This window comes from Drosophila tropicalis, unplaced genomic scaffold, assembly GCF_018151085.1.
Source record: "Drosophila tropicalis isolate 14030-0801.00 unplaced genomic scaffold, ASM1815108v1 contig_980, whole genome shotgun sequence".
NCBI classification, from domain to species: domain Eukaryota; kingdom Metazoa; phylum Arthropoda; class Insecta; order Diptera; family Drosophilidae; genus Drosophila; species Drosophila tropicalis.
The window spans coordinates 9,405-30,679 of NW_027173484.1; the positions used below are offsets into that span (position 1 = coordinate 9,405).

Genomic DNA, 21,275 nt, shown 5'->3' on the forward strand with positions numbered 1-21,275 from the left:
AACTTTTGGTTTGTAACTTTTTGTTTTTAACTAAAACAGGAGTGAATGAATTTTCTACCACGTGGTTGCAATATACATAACTGCCCCCGCCTACTGCGGTCGATACACGGAAAGCCGTTTAAAACCAATTATCTTTTCGCTCGCGAGCATGATATCGATATTACCGACATAAAAAGTAGACAAAAACCATGCTTTAACCTGACTCAATAGTGTGTCAAAATTTCAACGCAATCGTTTCGGTAGTTTCTAAATGCATAGCTGTTGTAGGTACTCCCACAACATTTATATAGTAGGCTTTGACTTATTTGTCAGGTGTCAGTCTGCAAACGCTGCACGGCAAACGTTGCACTGACACCTGACAATTCTCAAAGCACCATAGAAGGCTTTGATTCATTGACACCTGATAATTCTAGAACAACATAATAGGCTTTGATTCATTCTTCGACATATATATATTCTTGATCAGCTCGGATCGGTTGACTATATCATATAGCTCCCATAGGAACGATCGGTCGAAAACAGTGACTTTTCTAAATAACTTCGTTACTTTTAACGCGATTGCTTTCAAATTAAAAATTTCCTAGTTTTATATATCTGTCAATGACTGTGCCGAATTTGATAAAGATCGGGTGACTATATCATATAACTCCCATAGGAACGATCGGTGGAAAACAGTGACTTTAATCAATATCTTAGTTAGTTCTTATGCTAAGATTGTAGGCCGTTCTTTCGCAAACTTTAGCCTTTTTAGAAAAAACGTTTTTCCACTTTGATGGCTAACCATTCGAGTATTAGAATGACACAGATTTTAGACAGACAATATGCCCTTTCTTCGTCCGCATATTGCTTTTGTCGTGTGAATATCGCCATATTTTACGAATCGAACCAGAGGGCCGGGAAGAATCTCGAACGCGTCAAATTTTGTATGCTCTTGCAAGTTTTTTGTCACTCTTTCCTCACTTATGGCCGTCAACGAGAAACAAGTTTAACATAAAATATCAAAGAAGCTAACATCGGCTATGCCGAAGTTTATATACCCTTGCAGTATTCAAATTGTGGGATCTAATATTATTATATATGTAAATTTTATAGCGATACTACAATTTTTATGAAAATGTTTGTTCTGGAGCTATATGATATAGTAGTCCGATCCTGATAATAAAAAAAATTTCAGCGATATCTCTTAAGGTGGCTAAGTAAAAAGCATACGCACGGACGGACATGGCTATATCGACTCAGATTCTCATGCTGATCAAGAATATATATACTTTATGGGGTCGGGAACGTCTCCTTCTGTGCGTTACAAACATCTGACCAATTTTATAATACCCAAGGATATAAAAAGCTACATATATGATATAGTCAAACGATCTTTATGATCTTCATTGGTGTGATTGTATTGGTGTGATGAACTCGCCAATATTAAATTTTACAATAGCACAAAAAATAACGAAGTTATCGAGTTTGCTTCAAATCTATTCCACGCCCCCTCCTACCCCCCGCAAATTAATTTCTCAAATTTTCTTAAAGAGTATACTAGCTAGAGACACCGAATTCGGTATGTGTGCTGATTTTGTTTGTTTGAAAATTAAATAGAACTGATTTTTCATCATCAAGTTTGACTAAAGGTATCTAATCCGGCACACTATTTTATTAAAATCGGACTTGAAGCACGCGAAACATACTTATAGAAGTGTTTTACTAGGCGTTCTAAGGGCCGGGGCATGGTATACTAAAGTCGGTGAGACGACTTATTTACTTCATTTATTTATAATAAGGGAATCAAGTGAATTAAGAAAAAATTTATTTAAATCTATTTTAGCATTGTATGAGCGTGTAGATACCAAATATGATGTCTCTAATATAATTCAATTCATTTATAACTTTTATATAAAAGCTGTCGATGTATGTGTGTGCTTTAGGCTGTGCAAATTGTAAAGTAAACAAATTTGGCCTCAACAGACAATAAGATTTGTTGCAAGGTTTGATTAAAATAATAAAAGAAAATTCAACCCCGAAGGTCTGTTTTTTTTTGTACATTCTTTTAACAAAGTCGCATAAACTAACTTAGTTAAAATGACCAAACCGTCTTTGGTCCTTGTAACTATAACGAAAATTTAGTACGAGTATTATCTTGTGAAGTGACTATTTTCGAAGAAAAATTTCATGTACCAACCTAGCCCTAAAAGTTTCATTTATCTCTATGGACTCGATACATTTTATATATCTTTAGAATTTGCAAAAATTATTATGTACCTCCTTTGTGAAACTGGCCTCTGGATCTCCTAGTTCGTGTAAATACATGCAGTCGCTTTTAGGACATTGCTGGTTTTTCATAAAGTGGCTACAATACTTTGTCGTGCCGAGACTTGTCTTAATCAGTCGCCCGTCTATCATAATATTATTGACACTTTGGATAGCCCTTAACGCATCTGCGTTATTAACATAAGTGACATAAGCTGACGCAGATGGACCCTATAATAAAAATTATTAGGTTTTTTTATTTAGCAATGAATAATACAGAAGTCTCTTACCTGCACTCCAGCATAAGTGGTACTTGGATTAATAACTACCTTGTGAATTTTTCCATATTTTCCAAAATACTCATGTTTCTTCAATATCTACAACGAATTAATTTTTAATTTTAATTTTAATTCGTGAATAAAGCTCTTACATCTGCATCAGCAAGTCGTGGAGGTAGGCCAACAACAAATACCAAATTCTTTTGAACCACACGAACATTGGCTAAATGTTTTCGATTTTCAGTTATCTTTTGCTTTCGCTGTTGGTCCCTTTGACGTTTTTGAGATTTGAAGGCTATCATCTAAATTGCATAGTTTTTATTTTAATAACATAGTTTCAAATATGCGGAAATAAATCTGACATACTTCTTCTTGAGATAATGGTTTAAAGTCTGCCGGATTTTCTGGATATTCCTTTCGACACGCAGGACACAACTTGTTTTCATCTGTACGGATTCTGTGCCAGCAGAATCTACAAATCTGCACAATAAAATAGTGATTAATGCGCTTATAAATTGATTACAAGCACCTATTGACTTCACCTGGTAGCCGCAAGTGCAAGGAAAGAATGTTAGGTCATCGACTTCAAAAGGTTCCATACACAAGGGACACTCGACAGCGTCATCATTACTGTGGCTTGGCATACCGTTCATTGTTTATTATTCTAATTCTTCCGTAATAAAAATATTTTGTTTTTAACTCTTTAAATCTGATGTTATGTAGAAAAACATACGCTGTAAAAAAATATATATAAATATTTATATTTAAATATTATAGTATGAAAAAAAAAAAAAAAACACCAAAAACATGTCACAAAAGGCAGGAGGAAAATGCACCTAAATAACATTTGGGTAAGTTTTATATCCACAGATTTGAGCATTAGTTTACTCAGTCAAAATTGATTAAGGACGTATTGCTTGTTGGGAAAATTTTTTACCCTTACGGTCCGAGGTCCAGAGGGCCGGGGATAACTTCCACCGCGTCAAAGTTTGTATACCCTTGCAACTTTTTTGGTAACTCTTTCCTTACCTATTATCCATCAATGTGAAAGAACGTTTTATCTAAAAAGGCTTATGTTTGCGAAAGAATGGCCTACAATCGTAGAAAATAACGAAGATATTGATCATAGTCACTGTTTTCGACCGATCGATCATTAACAGATATATTAAATTAAGAAATGTAACCAAGTTATTTACAAAAGTCACTGTTTTCGACCGATCGTTCCTATGGTAGCTATATGATATAGTCTCCCGATCTTGATCAAATTTGGCACAGTAGTTTATAGGCGTAATAATCTCTCTAATATTAAGTTTCACAATAATAGCGCAGAAAAAAACGAAGTTATTGAGAAAAGTCACTGTTCGTGACTTTGGGGTTTGTATGGGAGCAATATGATATAGTGGTCCGATCCGGCTGATCGACCGAGATATACAACCCCTGCAGTATATACAAGCCTATGTGCAAAATTTCAGCTCTGTAGCTCTTACGGTCTAGGAGGAGTTTGCGTTGATCCAGACGGACGGACGGACGGACATGGCTATTTAAACTCGTCTCGTCGTGCACATCAAGAATATATATACTTTGTATGGTCGGAGATGCTTCGTTCTATGCGTTGCACACTTCTGACCAAAATTAATATACCCTTTTTGCAAGGGTATAAAAACTCCAATTACATTTTTGGTTTTTCTAATTCCGATACATTTCGGTTGCCGGAGTTCACGGCAACTATAATACTAAACAAATTCTTTTTTAGGTGAAACAACAACATTATTTTTAAAAAAACATATAACCTATATACATAAATTTACAATTTCTGCTGACAAGGGCACCTGTTGTTGGTTACTTATACCCAGTCCAGGTAAAGCCGTGACGTATTAATATGAATTATGTAGATTTGGACAACATGGCAACGGACACCATATCATGTATCGTCTTTCCAAGTGCCCGCTTACGCCTGGCAAATTGCACATTGTGCCAAAAATCAAGAAACCCAGAGATCAAAAGAAGTTGAGAAGAGAAGTTTCAACTATAAATAGGAAAAAAAAAAAGCAAAATGAGAAAAAAATTTGTTTATTGAATTTTCAAAAATTTTTAAAGTGTCCGTTCGACATGGTATTGCGAATTACTACCGTTCTAAGTGCTAAGTTCAGTACATTTGGCAGGCTGAACTGCGACGTCAAAATTTTTTTGTTCTTTTTATTTTTATGATATAATAAATATAGTTAAAATACTTATGCAATTTGTACCTGCTTTAAGATTTAAGTGTAATGAAAAACCTTAATATATTGGATTTTATGACAATACTTATCTGAATTACCCCGAATAAAAAAAAATGTCTGTTCGACATGTCCGATTAGGAAATTGGATTCGTGGTATCTTTATTTTGGCGCTCGAGACATTTTCATAAGCAAAAGCTTGACAACCGTATACCGCACGAATCGCGTGGTATCTATAAACTAAATAGATGTTTTAAGTATAGCTCTATGAACTAAATATATGTTTTAAATATACTAATAGAAGACTCCAAGCAGATTACAGAAGGTTGTACTCTGAGCCGAGGATTCTAAAAGGTTCATGCATGGCATAGTGAGAAGAACAACGACTAAGGGTTAAGTGTAGAATAGGATGTCTACTCCGTCTACATGGTACCGACAGATTAATAAATTGAGATTAAGATTAATGAGCCAATAAATAACTGAGGCGAGTCAAAGTTAATCAAAAGTAGTCTACTAGAATACGAAGTCAACTTGACATTGCGTTCACAGCTTAAGCCACGAAGAGCAAATAACAAGAACTGATTTTGAACCGATTTAAGTTTAGTCTGATGTGACCAAATGCAAGATCCATACTCTAAAATAGGACGGACAAGCGAAGTAAAAAGAAGTTTTAGGATCGTCATATTCTTTTGACCACCTTTCAAACAAAATAAGTAAAAAGTTGAGAAGAGTTACCAGGATTGAAAATATGTATGATCAGCTTGTAGCCGACTAAATAAATCTGTTTCTTTATAAGTGACACAAAGTTTGACTTTGTCAGCATACCTGAGCACATGCGAATGAACAATGACTGATGGAAGATCGTTAATGAATAGTGTGAAAAGCAGAGGGCCAATATGGCTATCTTGAGGTACACCAGAAGTCACAGGAATGGAATTGGAAAACGAAGACTTAAAAAGTACCTTCTGTTTTCTATTTCTTAAATATTCTCGAACCCAAGAAAGAAAAAGAGGTGGAAACCCAATGTCGTTCAGTTTAGAAAGTAATAGAGTATGATTAACAGAATCAAAGGCTTTGCTAAAGTCAGTGTATATGACATCAGTTTGTTTAGCATTTTTGAACCCCTTGATTATTATAGAGGTAAATTCGATAAGGTTAGTGGTTGTAGATCTACGTTTCACAAACCCATGTTGGGATGGCGAAATAATAGAGCTGCAAAAATGTTGCAATTGAGAAGTTATAATTTTCTCAAAAGCTTTCGGAATAGCGGACAATTTTGAGATACCCCTATTTTTTTTTTTTTTTTTTTTTTTTTTTTTTAAATAGACGTTGTCGTACAACGCTCAGTACGAACAAGTGGCCCATATGACACCAGGCCAACAGAACTGTTAATTTGGCTCAACAGCTCAGAAGAGTCAATCTCACCATTCATTAGTTTGTAAAGAAAAGTTACACCAAGCATTGTTCTACGATTAGTTAAAGAAGGAAGGTTAATTAACTGAAGTCGACTAGAATAAGATGGAAGTTGTACAGTTGGATCCCAGCGCAAATCACGAAAGGCAAAGAGTAAAAACTGTTTTTGTACAGATTCTAATTTGTTTTGATAAAACTCATATTGAGGAGACCAAACAATAGATCCATATTCTAATATGGGACGGACTAAAGAAGTAAAAAGTATTTTGGTAGTATATGGATCCTTGAACTCCTTCGACCAGCGCTTTATAAAGCCAAGAACACTTTTAGCCCTACTAACAGTAGTCGATATATGCTGATTAAAACTAAGTTTGTGGTCGATTAAGATCCCTAAATCTTTTACAACCAAGGAAGTATTATTAATTTTTTCTAACGGGAAATTATTTAAAAAGTAACTCGTTAATTGGGGAGAACCTCGATAAAAAGACATAACTTTGCACTTAGAACAGTTTAGAGATAACAAGTTAGTCCTACACCACCCCTGAAAAGCATTCAGGTCAGCTTGCAAGGTATGACATGAGAGAGAGTCTACGATGCGATTAGCGATTTTTACATCATCGGCATACATAAGAACTCTGGAATTTAAAAGAACGGTGGGGAGATCATTAATAAAAATGATAAATAACAATGGGCCAAGGTGACTGCCCTGTGGGACTCCTGATTCAACCCGGCCCGGTGAGTATACCGGCTTAATCGTCATTAGTTCCTTAGCTACCGAACTTTGCGTTATAATAGGATTGAGAATACAGTTGGATTTCGTTATAGAATATGGATATATCTGACTAGAGTTGTACTTAGTAGATATGTACGTAGTCGAGAAGAAGTTAGCAAATAAATTAGAAATAGATTGATCAGAAGAGGCCGAATCATTATTAAAAACTGCAAACGATGGAAGGGAGATAGAATTTCGCTTTGAGTTCACGAAACTGTAGAACTCTTTAGGATTTTCGGAGAATTGCAACTTGCAACGTTGTAAGTAATTATTATAGCATTTAGAATTAGAAACAATAAAATTCGATTTAGCAACCAAGTAACGAGACAGATCCGATGATAGACCCGTGACTTTATATTTTTTGTAATACCTAGACTTAAGATTCTTCAGTTTTGACAGCCCCCGCGTAAACCATGGTAATTTTTGCGTCACCACAGGAGACACTAACGGTACACAGTCGTTAAAGATCGAGTCAACAGTGGTATAAAATAAAGAAATGGCGGAATTCATATCCGTACAAGTGTATAAATTAGTCCAATCGGTATTAAGAAAGGCATTGTTTAGTGCGACAAAGTCAGTCTTCCGAAAACATCGGGTGCGTACCATAGGATCACACTCGGAGATCGGCTCGCGGCTGGGAAACTCAATAGATAACTCTAAAGTTGGATGATAACTATCCTCTGGTAACACCATTGGACTTGAATAGGGATTCCGGAGGAGAAGAATAACCCAATCTTCATTCGTTGAATTCAAAATATGAACTGATTTTAGTAACAAAAGTATGGAGTTTATATAGGGAATCTTAGGCTCTAGGAGGTAAGAATTGTTCTTAAAATATCTTATTCTAATGACCCACGTTTTTCGGGGGTTGAAAATTGTTTATATTTCATGCTCAGCGTCGGTTACTTGATACTCCGCCGCTGTTACAATCTTAAGTGTTTTCCACAGAGTGTGGATGCATGTTTTTGTTTTTGGAGTTAAGCAATAATTGTCATAGGAATCTTTATGACTTATTTTTCTTTTATGTTTTGTGTATTTCTTTGTTCAATCTGATTTGGTGAAGCCATTTCAGATGAACACGATGTTTATTCTTAAACAGGACTAGTTCTAGATACTTCACAAAAAGCTAAGATCAGAAAAAAATCAGATCCAGAAATCGGCCAGACGTATTAGAAATCGAATTCAGCTGGGACAACGAAAGCTCAAGCAGACCATCAATAAAATCATGACACCCAGAGGGCAGCAACGTTTTGCTACCATTAACTGTTGACCAAGTCATAGTGGGCAGGTTAAAGTCCCCAAGGACAATTAATAAGTCTCTATCAGAAAGTAGTTCAAGTATAAATTTAATAGAATCTAAGTGTAGTAAATATGTTGGCCATTCCGATTGGGGCGGAATGTAAGAACAGGTAACAAAAATGTAAAAACGAGTAAAAGATACCTTAACGCATATAAATTCGATAGTACTTGAGACAGGTATTGTTATCAGACCCGATGATAGGGCGGAATCTACAGCAATAAGAACTCCACCACCCCTACGATCAGTACGATCACGTCTAAAAATATTGAATTTAGAGGGTAGAACTGTGGCGTCAAAAACGTCAGGTTTTAACCAAGTCTCAGTTAAGGCAATTAGGTCAAAATCAAAAGCCAGACTATCTACAAAGAGTTTAGTAAGTTTAGTATTAAGGCCTCTGACGTTTTGATAGCCGACAGAGAAGGAAGTTGTTAGTTTTTTGATAGAGTAGAAGAAGGAATAGATAAGGAAGGAGTGGGAATAGATGAGGAAGAAAGAGGAATAGATGGTGAAGGATAGTTAGATAGTTAGAAGGATAGTTAGAGGCTTCGGACTTTTTGCCATTTTTATAGAGGAACGATATACGACACCTTCCACATAGATGGAAAGGAGAAAGATTCTACAGACAATAAAGAAAGAAACTGAGTAAACATCAACGATCTGGCACGGGTGAAGAAATAGGTTTAACAAGTTTAAGTTCGCCAAGAAAAGAACTTTCATTAATCGCTGCACATTGGGCCAGCGAGCATACTTTTCGACGAAAACTCAAATTTTTTATAGAGAGTAAACTCTATTGTAATAATAAAATTTGAATAGTATATACTTTGACTAAACTGATTCAAAAGATTTTAGTTGCTTTAATGCATTCCTGTATTTGGCAGCCCTTCAAAGTCAGCTTTAAAAAGCTTTTTTTGCTCCATTTTGCTCCGATGTGTATAAATCCCTAATTTTGTAGCTGTTTTTGAGTTCGCTATGACCAACTGCTTGATATCTACATAAGAAACTATCGTAGCTCTGCCGTTGCGAATTGAATGTATGACGAACTGGAAGAATTCGACTTGAGCACGGAGAAAAATTAAGAAATCAACACCAAAGTGAAAAGCTTTCACCTTTACACACAAAAGAACTTGGCAAAATGTAACAGCAGTATGCCCAGATTTAAGACAAAGCATACCGAATGGCTTTTGTTCAATATGGTTATAACAGTAAGTTCATTGTTGTCTTCAAATCCAAATTTCTGCTTATAACAAAGTGAGAGAAGCTAAGTCAAAATATAGACCTTTTAATATTAATGTAACCGATTTAGTTGCTGAAGTCCTGGTGCAAAGTCTTCTAGATCACACTAATTGCTTGGCAATACTTTAAGTCTGACCGTTATTGCAAGCATTTGACGGAACAACTGGACAAAGCAGGTATAAGCAACACTTTTTGGGATGTGATTCTTTCTGACGACTCGCTCTTTGCAAAAGCAACAATGCCCCTATAATTAATGGACCATCTTGGAAATGTATTTTGGATGAATAGTAATCCTCAGTCGATTAGATTTTGTAGACCAGTCAAGCTTAAGTTTGTTAAAGAGAAGACCATATCTAAGAAAACAATTTGGATAATCAAATAAAAGATTTGTCTTCATATGTCTGAACCGTTGTAAATGGAAAATCAATTTCAGTTAAATATAAGCTTTTAATGACACTTTTAGATGGACAAGTTTTAAACGTTTTGACTGAGATTAAATCTTGCCAATTGTGTGGAGCGAGTCCAAAAGACTTCATGGAAAATGCCAAAATCGACTCACCAAAATTTAAGCCAACATATCAAGCAATCAAATATGGCATGGTTGAATTCGATTTTTCAAATTTATTCTTAAAATCGCAAACACACTGAAACTCAAAACAGTGGGCCGGGTTGCGAGTTGTTTGTTACTCTTTCCTTAACTATAGCCGTCAAAATGGAAAAACCTTTTATCCAAAAAGCCTAATGATTGCGAATAAACGGCCTACAATATTAGCATAGCATATAACCGATCCAATCGATCGTTCCTTTGGGACCTATATGATATAGTCACCCGATCTTGATCAAATTTTGCACAGTCGTTTATAGATGTAATAAACTCACCAGAATTAAACAGCACGCCAACAGCTCAGAAAATAAAGTTATTCAGAAAGGTCCACTTTTCGTGACTTTGACCTATACATATATACTATGATATAGTATTTATACTACTACGTATAGTATATATACTATGATAAAGTATATATACAACCCCAGTATATACAGTGGCGAGCACATGTGGATACATGTTTTGATACTGTGACTTTGAGTGGCTGTAAAACCCACATAAATGCATTAATCGATCCCAAATTTTCAACAAAAATTCATTAATTCATTGCTAAAGAAGCAACTGTCGCGCGACGAAAATCCGGCCAGGATAATGGGCGAGCCTTGGAGTCGAGTGCAAGCTGAATGGAGCACTCTATCGCACGGATTGATAGAAAAATTGGTGGAGAGTATGCCCAGGAGCAATAATAGCGAGATTAAAGGCAAAGGCTTTTTGACTAGTATTAAAAAAATTCCTTAACCTATAAGTTTTGTTATACGAGCAAAAGTGGATACATGCTCATTTTTAAGTTTTTTCAGGATTATTTGAGCTAAAGAAAGGATAATAAAAAAAAATTCTTGTTTTTCGTTTTATATATTATTAATGAATTTTTGTTGAAAATTTGGGATCGATTAATGCATTTATGTGGGTTTTACAGCCACTCAAAGTCACAGTATCAAAACATGTATCCACATGTGCTCGCCACTGTACAAGCCAACATGCAAAATTTCAGCTCTTTAGCTCTGACGGTCTAGAAGGAGATAGCAAAATGGCGAAACAAAAAGTACAATTCAAAAGCAGATGAAGAATGCTATGGCTCTACATGTGCATAAGCCTGAGCAGAATGGCAATGGAAATACCGACGACGGCAATACTGTAAAAAAGGCGTTTGCACAACCTAAGCCACACGCTGAAGTCTTTGGTCTTTAAAAAATTTTTCATTGCCTATTCTGCTTGGGCTTATCCACATGCCTATGCCAATGTCAGCAAGAGTCCATAAAGTGTGAATGCACGGCTACCAAATAATAGAAGCATAAATCCTTCCATTAGGTGTTCTTAGCGAGAACGCCTTAGAGGCTCGCAACAAATACTATAAAACGCTCGAAGAGTACACGACAGAACAACATGGCAGAAAAATATTGGCTCAGCAAAATAAACTACCTCTACTAGCAGACGTCATCAAACTTTTGAAATCACCAAACTTGCTTAATTTTTGCACAGGTGCACAGAGGTCTTACGTTTAGAATTAACAGTTATAAAATTGTTTAGGGTCAGAATAAAACTTAAACTTACAGCGCAGAAGATAATTCTTATAGCATTGTGTATTAAGCATTATGAATTTTAAACGAGCGACTGTATACAGAGTGTCAACTGATGAACGACGTGTTTTTTGAAACTTTTTATAATATCGAGTCCTCACATTTTTCAAATTGGATAATTGCATCGTTTTTACTAAGCCTGGCAAAGTCAGTCTTACCAAGCACTTTGATGCAAGCTTCCCAAATTATATGTATGTATGTACTGACACTCTCCCTGTGTTTCGTAGCTGTCGCGGGCGACAGCATAGAAATACGTATGTCAATAATTTGAGAATTAAATCAATCTGAAAACCGTAAGCAAGCGACACTGACGTGTCTGTGATAATATTGTTTAAAACATTGGAACCCAGTCATTACACAAGTAATTGTGGCAGCGAGGGCAGATCGATTTTTAAATTTTAGGTAGCATAAAATTTGTCTTTGGGAAGAACAAATGGTTCGATTATAGAAACATCACAAAAATATAATAGAAATATAAGTTCTAACAATTTTCCATTCGAATTTAACACTTTATATGGCACGAGGTCCGATTTTGACTCTATTTATACTCTTGCAGAGAATATTATAAAATTGGTCAGATGTTTGTATCGCACAAAAGGAGACGTTTCCGACCATAAAGTATACATATTCTTGATCAGCATGAGAAGCTGAGTCGATATAGCCATGTCCGTCTGTCCGTCCGTCTGTGCAAATCCACTTCACGCCGCCATCTTAAGAGCTATCGGGATGAAACTTGATATTTGAGCAGCTGAGCACACGCATAAACACACAGACTCAACGCTACATAAACTGTAGGTGTATCCGTGCCAATCGCAGCATGATCAAACTTGGCACAGTCGTTTATAGGCGTAATAAACTGTATAATATTAAGTTTCACGATAATAGCACAGAACATAACGAAGTTATTGAGAAAAGTCACTGTTCGTGACTTTGGCGTTTGTATGGCAGCTTTATGATATAGTGGTCCGATCTGGCTAAATCCGAGCTATACAACTCCTGCAGTATATACAAGCCTACGTGCAAAATTTTAGCTCTGTAGCTCTAACGGTTTAGGAGGAGTTTGCGTTGCTGATCAAGAATATATATACTTTGTATGGTGGGAGATGCTTCGTTCGATGCGTTGCACACTTCTGACCAAAATAATATACCCTTTTTGCAAGGGTATAAAAAGGCAGAGAACCCAAATGAAGTCGAAAGGAGTTTTTTTTAACCTAAGGGAATAAAACACCGAAAAGAAAATAAAAGTGGGCCGAACTTCCTATTCCCAAAAATCCTACATAAATTAATATATAATCAAGACAATTACCTGATCTTGATTGACATTATAAAGCTCCCATAGGAACGATCGATGGAAAACAGTGACTTTGATCAATAACTTCGTCTTGTTTACAGTTGCGAACTTAAAAATAGCACCACTTGCTGAGGTAATGTGTTCAAAGGATTGCTAGACTTATTTTAAGGTTCAAGGAACATGTAAATATTTTTTAAAATATATCCTACTAATGGAAGAAAAAAAAAATCTATCAATATCCAACGTTTTCAAAAATTTGTATAAAACTTCTTGGTATAAAACACCAGAAACGAAAAATAGCACCACTTGTTAAATTTACTTAAAATCAAAAAAACCTAGACAAAAAAAAAATTTAATTAATAAGTTATTATGAGATATTGGCAATGATCGCTGCACACGACACATTGAGTCAACCAGTTCTTGACAGCGTTTAACCGTTATTTTTGCCCAGGACTCCTAGATTACTACCCAAAATGTCTCAATTTTTGTTGGTAATAATATTAGACCAAAGATTTTCAATGGGATTAGGGTCTGGTGACTGTGCCGGCCACTCAAATACATTTAGATAGTTCGCTGAGTACCACTGCCTGTTGAAAGAGTCATATTAGCGGCATTTTATCCTCAGCGTATAAAGGCAATACCGTCTATAACATATTTACATGAACTTGCTGATCCCTAATCCATTTTGGGACTAAAATGTGACCGACACCATAGTAAGAAAAACAGCCCCTTACCAATGACACTGATTCTAGACTTCAGAGTGCATTTGGAGTTGATTTCCAGGATGAGGCTTCGCTTTTTTACAGGGCAGTGTTTTCCCCGACCCATTATATTTAAAAGTCTTGAAGTTCTTTTTTAGTGCTGTGACTGTGAGCCAGTGACTGTTAAATATGTGATTTTTGCAAATCTCCGGTATTTTGCAAAATACTGCAAGTAGTGTTATTTTAAGTTTCGGATATTTTTGGAGTATATCAAGAAGTTTTCTAATAATTTTTGAAAACTTTGGATATTGATAGACTTTTTTTTCTTTCATTAGTAGACTATATTTTAAGTTCAAAAACATATTCACATGTATTTTTCAGGTATTTTTGGAGTATATCAAGAAGTTTTATAAAAATGTTTAAAAACGTTGGATATTGATGGAATTTTTTTTTCTTCCATAAGTAGGATATATTTTACGTTCAAATACATATTCACATGTTTCTTGAACCTTAAAATAAGCCTAGGACTCGTCTGAACACATTACCTTAGCAAGTGGTGGTATTTTGAAGTTCGCAGCTGTACATATCAGAGAACTGCAAGGAATTTAATTTTTGCCATCCTACTCACACTCAATGAAATTTTTGTAAGTGCTGCGCATGCAGACAAAACCATGCAACCAAGCATTTTTCGGTAACTTGTGCTTGTTGTACTTAAAGCGAACGTAGAAAAAATCGAAAGTGTGAATAGAGCAATACGCACACATACATGTATATCACCCAAGTGTTTTATAAGCACCATGGTGTGAGTGTCCAACAATTATTTTCATTTGCACTGAAGCAATTTAATGTTTATGTAATATATTAAATGAAAAAAAAGGTAATTTTTTAGTTAAATATATTTTTTTTATTGTTTACTATTTTTTCCTGTTGTGCACGGCAATGCAGCGCCAAGTACGTAAAAAAAATCAAGTGAAGCGGTGCATAAAAGAAACCGCAACATCGGCGACACACATTCTATGTCTCAATTTTTGTATGTCTCTTTTCACCAAACCTTCTTTGGAGGCTCAAGCGCCGGCATATGCCATACACACATACATATGCAAAAGAAAATACACATACAAATTGTATACATTTGTGCGGTGGTGGTGAAAAACTCCCGGGTGTCAAAATCACCCAGTGCACCTACCCGGTGGCTTGTTGCAGTTCTCTAATACATACATACATATGCATGCACAGTGAATCACATTAATATTCGGTTTTTCCTTCACTTAACTTTAAGGGAAAGTATGTAAGTCTTTTTAATCGAGCTGCAATTCAAAAATTTTAGATGCTTACAATACACATATTTCATTCAAAACTAAAAAGAAAATATCCAAAAACAAAACAAAGTTCCAAATTCAGCGGTACATTAAAAAATATGTTTTTTCTCGAAAGAGAAATATATAGCACACAACATTTAACTACAAGCACACGCTAAAGTTTAATTATTTAGAAACAATTCAAAATAGACAAACTTCATCCTTGAAGCAGCGAAAAGGTGTACTTCAACTACATTTAGAGGCCAAAACACATATCCGAGATATACAACCAGCAGTATATACAAACCTACACGCAAAATTTCAACTCGGTAGCTCTAACAGTCTAGGAGGAGTTTGCGTTGATCCAGACGGACGGACATGGCTATTTGAACTCGTCTCGTCCTGCTGATCAAGAATACATAAATATTTTGTATGATCGTAGATGCTTCGTTCTATGCGTTGCACATCTCTGACCAAAATTAATATACCATAGCTCGCAAATGACAGTTGATCGTTTTTTCTCATATGCTCTGCTTCCTATCATAACCGAAAAGATTGTCCAGAAATGATCTCGCTCTGGCATTTTTTGTGTTGTTTTAAATTGATTTTTGTCAAGCGCTTTGCATTGACTCATTCGTGTGACGCTCTCAAATGAGTGTCGCGTAAAGAGTAATACGATTTTTGGTCACACAAAGAGTCTCAACAAAAGACAGTCTGACTAAAAAACTCAACAGAAATGATCTTTGCCTTCCGCGTACATGTAAATACATACATACATACATATACATAAATGTACATAAAAACGCATCAATCGCGTGTGTTTACCCATACATACGCAAAAGACAATTTGCTTCATTTAACTTAAGCACTCGATCAGTGTTTGATTTGAGCAAAATGAAAACAGAAATAACTGTCTCGGTCAGAGCGCGAGCGATCTAAGTCAGTCGCGACAAAAACAGTTTCTGTCGAAGTCTTTTTTATTGTGTCGGTGAAAGACACTTATTTGCAGATAATGGAAAAGTGTCAACAGTTATTTGCGAGCCATGTAATTTATCCTTTTTGCAAGGGTATAAGTCTTTTAAGTCGTCATCACACTCTTACAGGTGGAGTAATGAAGTGCGGAGCCATATCGTTTTATGGAACTTGCGACCTTCAGTTTGGCACCTGCAAGATGAACGCAAACGTTTAGAAGACTGCGAAGAATATAGTTTTAAAACAGTGTCCTTATTATTTAAGTTACCTAATGCTTTGAAATTTTTACTTGTATAAAATTTTTAATTTTTGGTATGTTTCTGAAAAATCAAAGAAGCTAACATCGGCTATGCCGAAGTTTGTATACCCTTGCAGTCCTTGGTAATAATAATTTTACATGTTAAAATTTTGTTTTCTGCAACTCTCATATTATCACATATGTAAATTCCATAGCATACTCGATTTTTATGAAAATGTTTCTTCTAGTTCTTCTAGAGCTATATAATATAGTGGTCCGATCCTTATGGTTTTCATACTTTATTTTTGCCGGGTAATAAAAAACCCCGAAAAAAAATTTCAGCCCGATAGCTCTTAAGACGGCTGAGTAAAACGCGTACGCACAGACGGACATGGCTATATCAACTCAGCTTCTCATGCTGATCAAGAATATATATACTTTATAGGGTCGGAAACGTCTTCTTCTGTGCGTTACAAACATCTGATCAATTTTATAATACCCTCTGCAAGGGTATAAAAATAAAAATAATATAAAACCTAAATTAACAGAACAGGAAATTTACTGTTTGACAAATGATTGATTGTTGCATAAAACAAAATTTATTTTGTTTAAATCAGAGTTCGTGTTATAGATAGACAGCGTTTCAAACCTATTCAGTTGAGCGGCACTGTACAAGGAGATGGTAGAATTTTAGACATGAAGCCAAACACTGTTGGTGATTCCGAAAAGTTGGGAGAGTTGACTTAATAAAAGAACAACAAAAAGGAGCGCCAACCAAATTGGTCGATCGAGAAGAATTCGCAATAATGCGTAAAGTAAAGGCAAATCGGCGATTGAGCGCACCAAAGACTTCAGCTGAGATATCCGCCTATCATGGAAAGACCATCTTAGCACAATCAATTCATCGTACCATTTAAAAACAAGGGTACAACGGACGATTTGCTCGAAAAAAATGCTGCTGTGTACTCCAAGATGAATAAAACCTGGTGTGAAAATTTCATCTTTCTCGACGAGATCAAATTTAACTTATTTGGAAGTGACTGCAAACAAAAACATTTGAAGCCAAATGTGAAACACGGCCATGTCATGGTTGGGGGCTGTATTCGGAATCTTTCTACAGTAATTTCACCCCCAAAAACTGTTCGAAATACCTTACATAAGGCCGGGTATCATGGCCGTGTTCTTCGGCGCAAGCCTTTCATTTCGAAGGTGAACAAGCAAAAGAGGCTAGAATTAGAGAAACAACATGTAAATAAGCCAGGCTCATTTTGGAAATTTAATTTATTTGTGTCTCATGGAGCGCATAAAATCTAGCAGAAACCCAATAAAAGAGCTTCAAGAAAATAACTTGCTCAAACACGATGGAGGCAATGTGATACTTGGACAAGCACCTTTATAAAGACATTCTTTCGTCTTATTTTGTACAGGAGTGGCTCGTACATACATGTATGTATGTATGCACAGTTTGTCAAATAATTCTTTGCAAAATGAAAAAAGTCACACAAATTTAATTTTCAGCTTAAAATTTATTATAAACGATTACTTTTCTTCTAAAATTTTTTTTAGTAACTTATAGATATAACTATTCTTAACAAATATAAGGCACAAATATTTCAAATTTTCATGCAAAAGAAACAAAAACAAACAAAAAAAGAAAATTCTTCGAAAATCACACTGCCAATTAATTCTTTACAAAATCGAAGCCGCAGCTGTGTAACGGCACTTGTATTTCCAAGAAAAACCAATATGTGCGGCATTGCTATGTATTTACCTAATTATTTCTTTTTGATTTGGAAACTGAGCTGTCAACATCTTGCATAAATTAACTCGATTTAAAATGCCTGGAAAACGGATTGATGAAAATTTGATTCAGCTAGTTTACTATCATCACAGTAAAGGAAAATCAGCAAAGGAACTGTCGGAAATGTTTTCAATCTATTTCAACTGTCGGAGAAAGAAAATAGATTGGAGTTAAAGCACTCCGGAGGCCGGCCATATAAGTTGACAAGAAGCGATCACTCAAAAATTATCAAAGAGGTCAGCAATAACCCCCAAGTCAGCCTAAGAGAGTTAGCGACAAACCTTAAAAATGATTGCCAGAAGTCCGTAAGCCATGAAACCATAAGGAAGGTCTTAAAGCTGCATAAATACTCATCAAAAATAGCGAGGAAGAAGCCATTACTTTCAGCCCTAAACATTGAGAGGCGGCTTAACTACTATATTGCCAATGTCCACAATCCCCTTGAGTACTGGGATGTTATTTTTTGTGATGAGACAAAAATTATGATGTACTACCATGATGGACCAAGTAAAGTGTAGCGAAAGCGTAAAACAGCGCTTCAGCAACAAAATATATGTCAAGTTTGGCAATGGTAATGGTGTGGGGTTGCATCTCATCAAGAGGGGTTGGAGAACTACGAATTTTTACGGAAATAATGGATAAAGATGTTTGGATATCCTAAAAAACGAATTAGTAAAAAGTGCAGCAGGTTTTGGTTTTATTAACCCCCAAACACAAATAAGCTGAAGTATAAGCTATTATGCAGGTCCTGGCTACTATGTGTATAGTTGCAGCAAAGTGATTGAAACACCTGCCCAGAGTCCTGATCTAAACCCCATCGAAAACTTGTGGGCGTTTTTGAAAAAACGGGTGGGTAGACGAAGCCCAACGAATAAAACGGCTCTGATAAGGACAAATCAAGAAGAATGGTCTAAAATTCCCGAAATTTATGACCTGCAGAACCTAGTACATTCCCCCCCGACATCTTCAGGCAGTACGAATTTTCTTTTTTTGTTCCTTTTGCATAAAATATTTGTTAAGAATAGTTATTTCTATAAGTTACTTAAAAATTTTTTTGAAAAAAAGTAATCGTTTGTAATAAATTTTAAGCTGAAAAATGAATTTGTGCGACTTTTTTCATTTTGCAAAGAATTACTTGACAAACTGTATGTATATATGGTCGGAAACGTTGCGTTACGAACATTTGATTAATTTTATAATAACCTCTGCATACAAAACATGCATTTAAATTTTTGTGTGAAGGTAAACATAAGTTCAACTCTAAGGGGTGTGTGTATCTATTATATTCAAAGGGTAAATATCTGTTTGAACATTCATACATCTGCAGTAGTCTGGGTTTATTTTTCATTTAATCTTTGCGAAACGCTAGAGGTTTAGTCGATATAACCGATAAATAAGTACATACAGTAGGTAAAAACAAATTTTTTAATAATTAAAATAAATAAAATTGCGAAAATGAAAACCTTTGCCACTAATTTATCGAATTTATTGTTGGTTATATTTTTCAAGACTTTAAATTATTGTTTAATAATTTTCAAGAGATCTTATATTTTTAAAAATGCGGATCACACTGTTGAAGTCGAATTAACCATTGTAAAGCACCTTTAAAATATGTATGTATGTATGTATATGTACATTTGAAGTATAAGCCTTTCCATTCACACAATCATTTATGTAGGTACATACATACATACATATTTAAAAATTCACATATGTATGTAAATATGTAGATGTAGATGGATGGGCAACCATAACCACATATGTATGTATATATGTTAGGCATCCACATTGTATATGTACATTTGTATGTAAGTATACCATATATACATACATACATACATAGATATCGTATGTTTGAGCAATATTCTCTAGCCTAAAACTATGTAGGAAATACATACATACGTATGTATGTGTAAGTACGAATATACGTACATACATACATATGTTGATTGCTAACGTCATTGGAAGTACCATTTTGATCACACACAATATTAAAAATTACATTTCACGCATATTTGTAAATTTATATGTGCACTTAAAATATGAACATATACACAATTCAAATATCGAAAGCTGTGTGTGAATATTCATTTTTACATACAAAGATACGTACAAACATATGTATGTACATACATATTCATTGATGTACAAACTTTTCACATACATCCACATAAGCATGTTTCATTTATTTTTTTCTTTTAACAGTTTTACCGTTCGTTAGGAAGCTTGGTTAGCGACATACATACATACAATATTGCTAAGTCCTAAATATCGTTAGTGTTGAAAATTTAAATTTTACTGCAACAGTTATATACTTTATGACAGACCAATAAAAAGAAACTTTTTGTACAAGTTCCGAAAATTGACTTAAAGCAACGATTACTTTTCATAAAAAAGAATCGATATTTCACGCCATTTATGTTGTAAGACTCGTGCATAATACTCGCTTTGCACTTGGCAGCATTCACCATCCATTATCGTTATGGTGGATAATACCCAAAGTCCACAAGGGAAAAATTTTATAATAACGATAAAAAATGTAGAGAACTGTAATGGTTATGATTGAGCATGTTTAATAAAACCTTAAGAACTCGGATCATTCCGCTCAACACCTCTGTTACAACATGATCATAAAATACGATTCGCTTTGTGGGCAGAGGGACACACTTTTTCATGATTCGAACGGGTAGGGATATAAGGGCTGTTTTTGTTAAGCAAGCAATCGTAAAGTGTGACTGTGAGCAATTATACCAATACGGTCTCGAACCAAATCAAAATTTTTAATCACTTCCGTTTGCTGAAGCAAAAAAAACTCAAATGGTTTGATTCGCTCAATCAAACTAAAGAAAAAAATGAAAAAAAAAAAAAGAAAAAGTAAACAATGAATTAAAAACAAACGAGAAGACTGGTTCTGCCCGCCGAATTGTGGATAATCGACTTAGCCAATAAGTGGTTCAAACACTTTTTTTATTAAGAGCTTGGCCTTAACATGATAACACGATACATTGAATTGGGTTTTCATGTTGATCAAGATAATAAATTATTTATGTTTCCGATAGTCTCCTTTTCTCCAAAATATAAATAAAAACATTTGATTAAATTATATTATCGCAAATAGGGATATGACAAAAAAAACGGTTTTTCGAAACAATGCTAAAGGTTTAGTGCTGTAACGGAAAATGTAAAGAAGGGGTGCCTATGAAAATGCAGCTTTCGCTTTGCTCATAGGAACGTTGGTTTTACTAAGGCATTAATGCAACTGGGTTTCCTTATCATATTTAAAAAAATATTCGGGCTATACGACGAACAGTAGCCTAATAGGAAACATTGGCAAAGG

The 21,275-nt window shown here is 35.1% G+C and overlaps 1 protein-coding gene across 2 annotated transcripts; it reads right to left on the minus strand.

Annotated features, from left to right (window-relative positions):
• Window positions 1-2,214: 2,214 nt before the first annotated feature.
• On the minus strand, window positions 2,215-20,308 carry LOC137586377 (CCR4-NOT transcription complex subunit 4-like). 2 transcript variants are annotated; one of them, XM_068302392.1, is made up of 6 exons: window positions 20,189-20,308; window positions 3,065-3,256; window positions 2,889-3,002; window positions 2,675-2,824; window positions 2,535-2,621; window positions 2,215-2,475 (listed from the first exon to the last, which is right to left on the minus strand). In XM_068302392.1, the coding sequence occupies exons 2-6, from the start codon at window positions 3,173-3,175 to the stop codon at window positions 2,230-2,232; spliced, it is 708 nt and encodes a 235-aa protein (XP_068158493.1). In that variant the 5' UTR covers window positions 3,176-3,256; window positions 20,189-20,308; the 3' UTR covers window positions 2,215-2,229. The 2 variants fall into 2 exon arrangements, with proteins under 2 accessions (XP_068158493.1, XP_068158491.1); XM_068302390.1 differs by having other exon boundaries at window positions 20,185-20,304.
• Between the last annotated feature and the right edge of the window lie 967 nt (window positions 20,309-21,275).